The 10,000-nt window shown below is 50.3% G+C and overlaps 2 protein-coding genes across 7 annotated transcripts in view; both read right to left on the bottom strand.

Annotated features, from left to right (window-relative positions):
* The window catches only part of LOC146221777 (cysteine and histidine-rich domain-containing protein 1), a 5,231-nt gene extending 3,789 nt beyond the window's left edge, over positions 1–1,442 (bottom strand). Inside the window, exon 1 of the mRNA XM_084691387.1 lies at positions 1,161–1,442. Coding sequence (XP_084547513.1) covers positions 1,161–1,224 — 64 coding nt within the window. The 5' untranslated portion in view covers positions 1,225–1,442. The remainder of the gene's footprint in view (positions 1–1,160) is intronic.
* Positions 1,443–7,732: 6,290 nt separating this feature from the next.
* The window catches only part of LOC146221776 (phosphatidylinositol-binding clathrin assembly protein), a 30,966-nt gene continuing 28,698 nt past the window's right edge, over positions 7,733–10,000 (bottom strand). For 4 of the 6 annotated variants that reach the window (XM_084690964.1, XM_084690959.1, XM_084690962.1 and 1 more), the window contains 4 exons: positions 9,740–9,763; positions 9,508–9,564; positions 8,799–8,915; positions 7,733–8,633 (listed from right to left, as the gene is read on the bottom strand). In XM_084690964.1, coding sequence (XP_084547090.1) covers positions 8,619–8,633; positions 8,799–8,915; positions 9,508–9,564; positions 9,740–9,763 — 213 coding nt within the window. In that variant the 3' untranslated portion in view covers positions 7,733–8,618. The remainder of the gene's footprint in view (positions 8,634–8,798; positions 8,916–9,507; positions 9,565–9,739; positions 9,764–10,000) is intronic. The other 2 variants (XM_084690961.1, XM_084690963.1) reach the window with 1 other exon arrangement.

Raw genomic sequence — 10,000 nt, 5'->3', positions numbered from 1 at the left:
GAGAGAGAGAGAGGGAGAGAGAGAGAGAGAGAGAGAGGGAGGGATAAAACGGGAATGAATGTGGAGAGTGAGAGAGGAGTGGTGAATAGAAAAAGCGGTATAATAATATTTCAACAGGGATTCCAGGGACTTAGACATCTAACTGTGAACTGCTCTCACTCACACACACACGCACACACACACACACTCACACAACCATCAGCAGGGTTTCCCAGGCAGCTGTCAGTAGGGGTAGGAGGGAAGGAGGAGACGGGGTACAGAGAGAGAGGAGGAGGGTGGGTTAGTGCACGGGGAGGGGCTACTGGGAGAGGTGTTATATTTTAGGAAGCTTGGTAACAGCTTGGTAACAGTTGTTATGTAGTTGTTCAACCTGTCTGACAGGGCACAGATGGAGCTGACACACGTTGGAGCTCTCCTCTCTCTCTGCTCTCTACCTACCTCTCTCTCTGCTCTCTACCTACCTCTCTCTCTCTCCTCTTTCTCTGCTCTCTACCTACCTCTCTCTCTCTCTCCTCTCTCTCTGCTCTCTACCTACCTCTCTCTCTCTCTCCTCTTTCTCTGCACTCTACCTACCTCTCTCTCCTCTCTCTCTGCTCTCTCCTCTCTCCTCTCTCCCTCTATTGGTCTTTCCTCTCTCTCTCCTCTGCTCTCTACCTCTCTCTCTCCTCTGCTCTCTACCTCTCTCTCTCCTCTCTCTCTCCATCAGTCTCTGTCTGTCTCTTTCTCTGATCTCTGCCTCTCTGTGTATCTTTCTCTGACTGTCTCTGCTCTCTTTTTGCTCTCTGTATTTCCCTCTCTGACTCTCTTGTTCTCTATCTCTCTCTCTGCATCTTCTCTCCCAACTCCATATGCTTTCTTGGCATGAAGGTTCAATTGTTTTAATGGATTAGATGTTGCCAAAGCAACCCACAGTGGGACAACACAAATAATTATGAACACAAAACGCCCACAACAACCAACTCCTCACTGGTGGTATAGAATTATCAGTATTGAAGTTATTAATTATGAGAATAAAGTTCATTGCAGCAGAACAACGACTAAAACACAACAGAACTTCCACAATACTACCAAATCACTTTTGTGACACAACGAAAACATGACAGTACTTCTATAATACTGAAAAAACTCGACGTCCCTGCTGAACTACTTCTTAGACTAACCGTCTTTGTCCTGGGCTGCATCGAACTTGGCTCCGCAGCCTTTGTTGTAGCACAGCAGAGACATGGTCGTCCTCTCGGTCCACGCTCAGTCGTCTGTTTCTCCTTTCCTTCTTCCCTCTTCTACTAGACGCTGCCCCCGGGGAGTCTTAATCCAGACAGGAGAAGTTCTAGAACCTTCTCCGGGTGGTGGAGGAAAAGAAATGAGCGAGAGAGAGAGAGAGAAAAGAGGGAGAGATCTAGAAGGATCTATTGCCTTCCGGAGCAAAGGGGAGAGAGAGAGATTGGAGGGGGTCTCCTGCCTGGCCTGACCAAACGGATGATAAAAATAACTCCTCTCTCCCTCCCTCCTGTCCCCAGCTGTCAGGTCCTATCTGCAGATGGGGGTTGCATTCCTGCTCGCTGGTCACCATGCACTGGGCCTCTCTCTCACACACACACACACACACACACAGGAATTGTCCCAACATGACAATGCAGCACCTACAGACAACAGTCTATACTGTGCTGAGGTGTTTGTGTGTGTGTGTGTGTGTGTGTGTGTGTATGTATGTGTGTGTGTGTGTGTGTGTGTATAGAAAAGGGTTCCAGCCTCCCACACACAGCAGGGAGACACCCAGGGGAGGTGAGAGCAGGAGAGACCCAGAGAGAGCAGGAGAGACCCAGGGAGAGCAGGAGAGACCCAGAGAGACCCAGGAGAGAGCAGGAGAGACCCAGGGAGAGCAGGAGAGACCCAGGGAGAGCAGGAGAGACCCAGGGAGAGCAGGAGAGACCCAGAGAGACCCAGGAGAGAGCAGGAGAGACCCAGGAGAGAGCAGGAGAGACCCAGGGAGAGCAGGAGAGACCCAGGGAGAGCAGGAGAGACCCAGAGAGAGCAGGAGAGACCCAGGAGAGAGCAGGAGAGACCCAGGGAGAGCAGGAGAGACCCAGGGAGAGCAGGAGAGACCCAGGGAGAGCAGGAGAGACCCAGGGAGAGCAGGAGAGACCCAGGGAGAGCAGGAGAGACCCAGAGAGACCCAGGAGAGAGCAGGAGAGACCCAGGGAGAGCAGGAGAGACCCAGGGAGAGCAGGAGAGACCCAGAGAGAGCAGGAGAGATCAAGTACCTCTGTGGAGAGACAGATTGGTCTCTAGAAAGGTGGAGTGAGAAACAGGGGAGAGGACAAATATGGGGGAGAAGGGGGGGGAGAGCGTTAGCCACTATTTAGACGGGTCATTTTGTGGCGTGGCGTGTTCCTTGGATCCGAAAGAGGGCCACAAGTATTGACGGACAACGGCTGTCTTTAACATTTGTATTTGATTACATAAAGTAAAAACAAAACAACACAAAAATCCAATTTAAATGAAGTAAGCTTTTAAGTTTCTACAGGTAAGTAAAAAATAGAGTACAAGCGACGACCGTTACAAGATACAAGAGTCTTAGAGCGTATAAGGGGTTCTACAGATCTTCGAACGTACATGGAGATCTGAATTCATTGAGACCTCATTTTGTATGCTTTCCTTATCTAGGTCACGCAGGGGAACCTCCAGTCCACTTCTCCAAATTTGGACAATGGACATGTAGTCAAATGTCACGTCTACCTTCCTCTATGTGGTCAGTCTCTAACATGTCCTGTGTTCTAAGAAACCTCGGGCTCCCTGCGTTCTCTCTATGCAAGCCGTTTTCAAACCACATCCTATGCAAGCAGTTTCTAATAAATCGTGCTCAAACAGATTCTAGCTGTCATACAGAGGCCTCCTGTCTGTTACTTTACGCAAGACTTTACCTACCACACATCTTATCTTAGTACACATATGCAAGCAGTTTTCTAAACACATCTTAACTAAATATACATGCAAGCAATTTCTAAACACATCCTGTGCAAATGAAAATGTTATTTAGTTAATATTTCCTTTTATCAATTCTCCAAGGTTCATTCAAACTTACTTATCCAATACACCACTGTCTGTGTAAGAGCCAATTCAATGTTTTGTGTAAATTGCCTGTTATTTTTTATTTCTTGATAATTACGGTTTACGGTGTAATTATTTGGTTTCTTTGGTATGTATAAGGTGTGTATTATTTTGTGTATTTCATTTATTTTGTACTATTAGATGTTTTATATGCATGCGGCGCGCCTGCGAAGTTCTGCCTGGCCACGCCCACGGGATAAAGAGCTGTGCCTACTTGTTTACATTTTGCCATTTTCAGTTTTGGGGCAATAAAACTTGCACGTTTTCTAAGGACTTCTGGCCTAGTGTTTTCTACGCATACAATTCTTTTCTTTGGCACCATACATAGGACCAAGGAAGGCGAGTTTGGACTTTGCTCCTATAGTCTGCTTATTTTTAGTTATCAGACAGCTATTTGTAAAACTAGCCCTGAATACACCGCAGGCTACTGTTGCACTTTAATGAGACCTCAATATTTAGTAGTTCATAAAATCGATTTATGAATGTACAACATTCATTTATTTATTTATCTATCTTGCTGCTTTGCACCCCAGTATATCTACCTGCACATTCATTCTCTGTGTTTAATTGTTATATTGTAATTACTGCAAGTATTATGTTTTGCTTATTACATGTGTAACACTGTGCTGTATGTGTCGAATTGCTATGCAGTATCTTGGCAAGGTCGCATTTGCAAATAAGAACTTCTCACTGTTCTCAACTAGCTTACCTGGCTAAATAAAAGTGAAATAAAAATAAATATACTGTATATAAACTTTAAATATTGAACACCATATATATGATTAGACAGTAAAATATTTGATAATGAGGAGATTAAGAAAGCACACAGACCAGTTTAGGAATGGAAAATGAATCATTTACTTCGTTCAAAAAGAAAAAAAATAAAGAAATTGATAACCAAATCCCTAAAACAAAACAGCATTTAAAAAAGCCTATGATTTATTCTGTAACTATACTTCGTTCCATGCTTGATAAAATTATTATATTCTGCATAAATAAATAAAACATTCGGAGAGGGAGAGAGATCCAGATGTGATAAGAGGGATGGAGAAAGAAAGTGTATATTCTCGTAAAAATCAACAAAATAACTTTTGGCATCATGAGAATGTGTTGCAGTTGACGAGAAAAGGAAGCAATCAGGCTCCCTCTCTCCCCCTCCCTCTCTCTCCCCCTCCCTCGCTCTCCGCCTCCCTCGCTCTCCCCCTCCCTTTCTCTCTCTCTCCCTCTCTTTCTGCTGGCTAGTTTCACACCAGTGTCTCTGCACTGAAGTTATGGTTCATGTTTCATGAAAAGAAAGAAGAATACAATTATATGGTTTATGGTTGCAGAAGATTTTGTGTGCAACGACTGTGTGTATTGAGTGTGTGCGTGTGTTGAGTGTGTGTGTGTGTTTATATACAAAGTAACAGAGAGGCAGCAGTCGAAGGGGGAATTTCCCAAAAAACATGTAGAAAAAGAGCGTGCACAAGATCAAATCAAACACCAAGGGGGGGAGGGGCAGTGGGGGGGGATCCGCTATCCGCTTCAAAAAAGTCTCTCTCTCCCTGTTCCTCTCCGGGCCCGGGGAGGGCCAGCAGCAGTAGAACCGTACGTCACACATGAACCCTGGAGGAAGGGTGGAACCGCGAGGCCTGAGAGCATCCTGGTCGTGAACGTTCTGGGGTTCCGTGGGCTCTCTGCTCTCGCCTCCCGGCTGGCTCGCCACCTTCCTATGACATCACGGTTGTTGACCTTGGGTCCATCAGAGGCTGCGGTTATGGGCGGGACAAGCACCTGCCAATCAAAATCACAACAAGGTCCTGGACTCTTGTTGCCTAGTAACTGAGAGGCTTTTGTCCAGATGATGTTTCAAGTGTTTAGAGTTGCTTTGCGGTGCTTAACAGCTCGACTAAATCCAGCCACTTTTACTGAGGCACTGCCTGAACTCTCCTGAAGAGGGCGCTGCAACAGCATAAAAAAAGACCCCGTCAGTACGCGAAGGAAACGAGTAACAACTCGATGACATCTTTGGGGGAGAGAGAGCGAGAGAGGCGCGTTGGACCCTGTTGTTGTGGCCTGCCATCAGCGCCGAGGCCACGCCATTGGCTGTGACACGTGACCCAATTAACCAATCGCAACCTCTCTGGGACATTTAGACGAGTTTCGATTGGACGACAGAGAGAAAGATCATCATCATGCTTTTGGGAATGGGGCAGCAGAGGAAAAACGACATCGACATCATCATCATCGACACAAACAACAACAACGACCGTGCATTCCAACAAGCTGGAATCATGCTTCTTCTTCCCATCTCCTTCAGCTCTTCCTTTTGTTTGAAACCAAAGACACAACTCTCACACTGACATGCAGAAAAAGACTGGGGGGGGGAAGAAAAATTGAAAAAGGAGGATCACTAGAACTAGGGTGAGAAAAGCTGTGCTCGTGAGGAAACACCGACGTCAGTGCCGGTCTCAGACTCCCCAGCAGGTGTGACCTGGCATCCGATTTAAACCACCTCCCACCCAGATGAACGTCACATGAAGGGCCTCGTCCGGGTCGGGGCGTGCTTGTTTCGGTCCGCCAGACGGCACGACACCAACAGAACGGTCCCAACAATGCTGCCCCGTACTCAGAGACGCTCCCCGTCCTCTCCAGCTCTAAGGGGAACCCTGTTCCCGGACCCCCGGAGAGGACATCCATTTTGGGATGTTGATGTCACTTGAGAGGGGGGTCCTCATGTGTCCTTGTCCCTTTAAGGACAGGTGTGACCACAGGGGAGCCTCACCTCTGAGAGACAAGCAGAACCGGGACGTGACTGGAGAAGCTTCTCTCCAGACAGGACGTGGAGCAGCCTGATTCGCTGTCTGGGTGAACTGTCCAATCAGAGAGGAGCTGGAGCCTCTCGGGTGAAGAAAAAGAAGGTCAACGGAGAGGGAAGCTAGAGCTAGATCTACCAGATAGGACACGCCGGAGAGTTTCTACAGAGCTAAGTGCTACAGGACAAGCAGGAGAAAAGGGAAGGACACAGAGCTAGAGATACTAGAAGGTACCCTACAGCTAGAAGTGTAGAGAGGACAAAAGTCTAGAGCTACGTCAAGTAGACAGTGACAGAGAGGCCAGGGGATGGCAAGCTAGAAGCTAGTGTGTCGATACCGAACAGCAGAGACACAGAAAACAGCCATAGAGCTAGATCTACTAGACAGTGTCACGCGACGTCATAAAGGACCAAAGGATCTGACAGCTCCGGGTTCCGACGGTTCTTGGTTCCATTGCCGTCCCACTACGGCGCCTCATGAAAAAGACAGACAGCCAACACAGATTAGGGGAGAGGACCTCCAGATATACATATACTAGACAGTGACGGGAGCGGTATAGTACGTTATAGAGCTAGATCTCTTAGAGAGTCAAGACAAAGCCTAGAAGCGATTGTTAGAAGGGGGGTGTGGTTAGGGAAGGGGGGGTGTGGTTAGGGAAGGGGGGGTGTGGTTAGGGAAGGGGGGGTGGGGTTAGAGAAGGGGGGTGGGGTTAATGAAGGGATTGGGTTAGGGAAGGGGGGGTGGGGTTAGGGAAGGGGGGGTGGGGTTAGGGAAGGGGGGGTGGGGTTAATGAAGGGGGGTGGGGTTAGAGAAGGGGGGTGGGGTTAGAGAAGGGGGGTGGGGTTAGGGAAGGGGGGGTGGGGTTAGGGAAGGGGGGGTGGGGTTAGGGAAGGGGGGGTGTGGTTAGGGAAGGGGGGGTGGGGTTAGAGAAGGGGGGTGGGGTTAGAGAAGGGGGGTGGGGTTAGAGAAGGGAGGTGGGGTTAATGAAGGGATTGGGATAGGGAAGGGGGGGTGGGGTTAGGGAAGGGGGGTGGGGTTAGGGAAGGGGGGGTGGGGTTAGAGAAGGGGGGTGGGGTTAATGAAGGGGGGTGGGGTTAGAGAAGGGGGGTGGGGTTAATGAAGGGATTGGGATAGGGAAGGGGGGGTGGGGTTAGAGAAGGGGGGTGGGGTTAGGGAAGGGGGGGTGGGGTTAGAGAAGGGGGGTGGGGTTAATGAAGGGGGGTGGGGTTAGAGAAGGGGGGTGGGGTTAATGAAGGGATTGGGATAGGGAAGGGGGGGTGGGGTTAGGGAAGGGGGGTGGGGTTAATGAAGGGATTGGGTTAGGGAAGGGGGGGTGGGGTTAGGGAAGGGGGGGTGTGGTTAGGGAAGGGGGGGTGTGGTTAGGGAAGGGGGGGTGTGGTTAGGGAAAGGGGGGTGGGGTTAGGGAAGGGGGGGATGCAGGAGAGATGGATGAAGGGAGCGATGGTCTCTCTCTGTGGTGACTGTGTCAGCGTGGGGCTGGAGGCAGGTGATCGTTACACGAGCTGTCACCAGACTTCGGCCGGAGATTTGACCCCTACATCTTGTTTGACCTTTCACCCCAAAGACGAGGGCATAGAGAAGGCTTGCCACGACCCCAGAGTGACGTCAACCAATCATGGACTCGCGTGTCAGTTAGGTAAACCAATCAGAAGTCAGAGTGTTTGCAGTCAGCTCAACCCAATCAGACCCAACTAATCCTACGAGTTGGTCGTGGTAACCACGACAACGCGGAGACGCGTATCCAAGGTAGCAATCGTTGTGGTGGAGGTTGAGTGCATCGTCACCCCAGAACACAACAAGACCCGGGGTGTAGATTTGGCTGAAAACCAACACTGTGTTTAGGAAATAATACAAAATAAAACAAAAAGCATAATAACATATAATATAAAAGGACATAATCCTAATGGCACCCTTCAGGTTATCTGCTTAGGACTGGATGGATAGCATGGTTATAACAAGGTTGTAAAGTGGTTATAGTAACGTTTGTCCCATCAACGTTCAGGAGACGTTTGAAGAGTTAATCAACATACAAGAGGTTTATACATCAGAGAAAGAAGGAGGGGCAACAACTGTCTATAGCTCTGTCATTGGACACACACAGGTGAGGACGGCCTATCAGAGGTGCCGGGTTTTTGATGGACAGGTGTGGTCAGCGAATGACAGCTGGTGGGGTGATGTGGAGGGGGAAGGTCCTTTTGGAGGTTCGGATGCATCGTAGCACCTAGCTTAAGCCCAGCTGTGTGTGGAAACATCTTTGTCACACACACACACACACACACACACACACACACACACACACACACACAGGGCTGTTGGGGTGGGAGGGTGGAGTAGGGCGTCAGTAACAGTTAAACACAGAGGGAAGTGTGTGTGTGTGTGTGACAGGGTTGTTTCAGACACAGGAGACGAGCCCTGATGACATAACAACCCTGTTCTCCATCTCTTCCCTCTCCATCCACCGTCCCCCAACATTCATCCCCCTCTGCTCTCCTCTGCTCTGCTCTGCTGGCGTTTTGGTTGGTTCCACCTGCTGTCTGTTGTGTAGTCCTTCACTCTCTGGCGGTGGCTTGGTTGTGTGTGTGTGTGAGAGAGACAGGTTGGTTGGTTTCGAGTGTGTGTGTGTGTGTGTGTGTCTATGAAGGTTGGTTGGTTTCTGTGTGTGTCGTCTCTCTTTTGGCACGCTGCTCCTCTGATCTACATGAACTGCATCTGGAGGAGAGAGAGGGGGAGGGAGAGGAAAAGAGTTCATGACGTTCCAGGGTGTGTGTGGTGTGTGTGAGGTGTGGTGTGATGTGGTGTGTGAGGTGTGGTGTGATGTGGTGTGTGAGGTGTGGTGTGATGTGGTGTGATGTGGTGTGTGTGTGTGTTAGTTACCTGGGCCCCGGGCATGGGGGCGAAGGGATTGGTTGGTCTGAGGACAGGCTGGTTGTACATCATGGGCTGGGCTGCCATCATGGGAACACCTCCCATTGGAGCCATCTGGGGGGGCACCTGGAGAGGGAGGGGAGGGGAGGAGAGGAGGGGGGAGAGGAGAGGAGGGGGAGAGGAGAGGAGGGGGGAGAGGAGAGGAGGGGGAGAGGGGGGAGGAGAGGAGGGGGAGAGGAGAGGGGGGGAGAGGAAAGATGGGGGTGAGAGGAGAGGAGGGGGGAGAGGAGGGGAGGTGGGATAGGAGAGGAGGGGGAGAGGAGGGGAGGGGGAGAGGGGAGGGAGAGGAGAGGAGGGGGGAGAGGAGAGGAGGGGGAGAGGAGGGGAAGTGGGAGAGGAGGGGGAGAGGAAGGGGGAGAAGAGGGGAGGGGAGGAATGAGAGGAGAGGAAGGGGCAGAGGAGGGGAGGAATGAGAGGAGAGGAGGGGGGAGAAGAGGGGAGGAATGAGAGGAGAGGAGGGGGGAGAAGAGGGGAGGAATGAGAGGAGAGGAGGGGGGAGAAGAGGGGAGGAATGAGAGGAGAGGAGGGGGAGAGGAGGGGAGGAATGAGAGGAGAGGAGGGGGGAGAGGAGGGGAGGTGGAGGAGAGAAGCTCATAACTGAGTACAATGGCAAAAGTGGAGAGAAAGTGTGTGTGTAGCCGTGTGTGTGTGTGCTCACCATTCCATACATAGGCACTTGCGGTGTCGTCATGGGGAAAGCCATGGGGGCTGGAGCCTGAGAGGGGGGGGGGGATAACTCATATCAATCAACTATCAACAGATCACAGCTAATCGATCAATGTGATCTGCAATCAGAGATCTCACAGTGAAAGCTGATCATAACGATTGATCGTGAGAGTGTGCGTGCACGCGTGTGAGGTTATCATACAGGTGGAGCAGCAGGTACTCACGTAACTAGTATAGAACATCCCATTCTGTCAGCCAGGGAAGCAGAGAGACAGAGAGAGAGAGAGGCAGAGAGAGATGGAGAGAGACAGAGAGAGACAGAGAGAGACGGAGAGAGACGGAGAGAGACAGAGAGAGAGAGAGACAGAGAGAGAGAGAGACAGAGAGAGATGGAGAGAGAGAGAGACAGAGAGAGATGGAGAGAGACAGAGAGAGACAGAGAGAGAGAGAGACAGAGAGAGATGGAGAGAGAGACAGAGAGAGAT

Source organism: Hypomesus nipponensis, chromosome 25 (genome assembly GCF_054491055.1).
Source record: "Hypomesus nipponensis isolate SF chromosome 25, ASM5449105v1, whole genome shotgun sequence".
In the NCBI taxonomy this organism is placed as follows: Eukaryota; Metazoa; Chordata; class Actinopteri; order Osmeriformes; family Osmeridae; genus Hypomesus; species Hypomesus nipponensis.
This window is presented reverse-complemented; position numbering and strand designations above follow the sequence as displayed.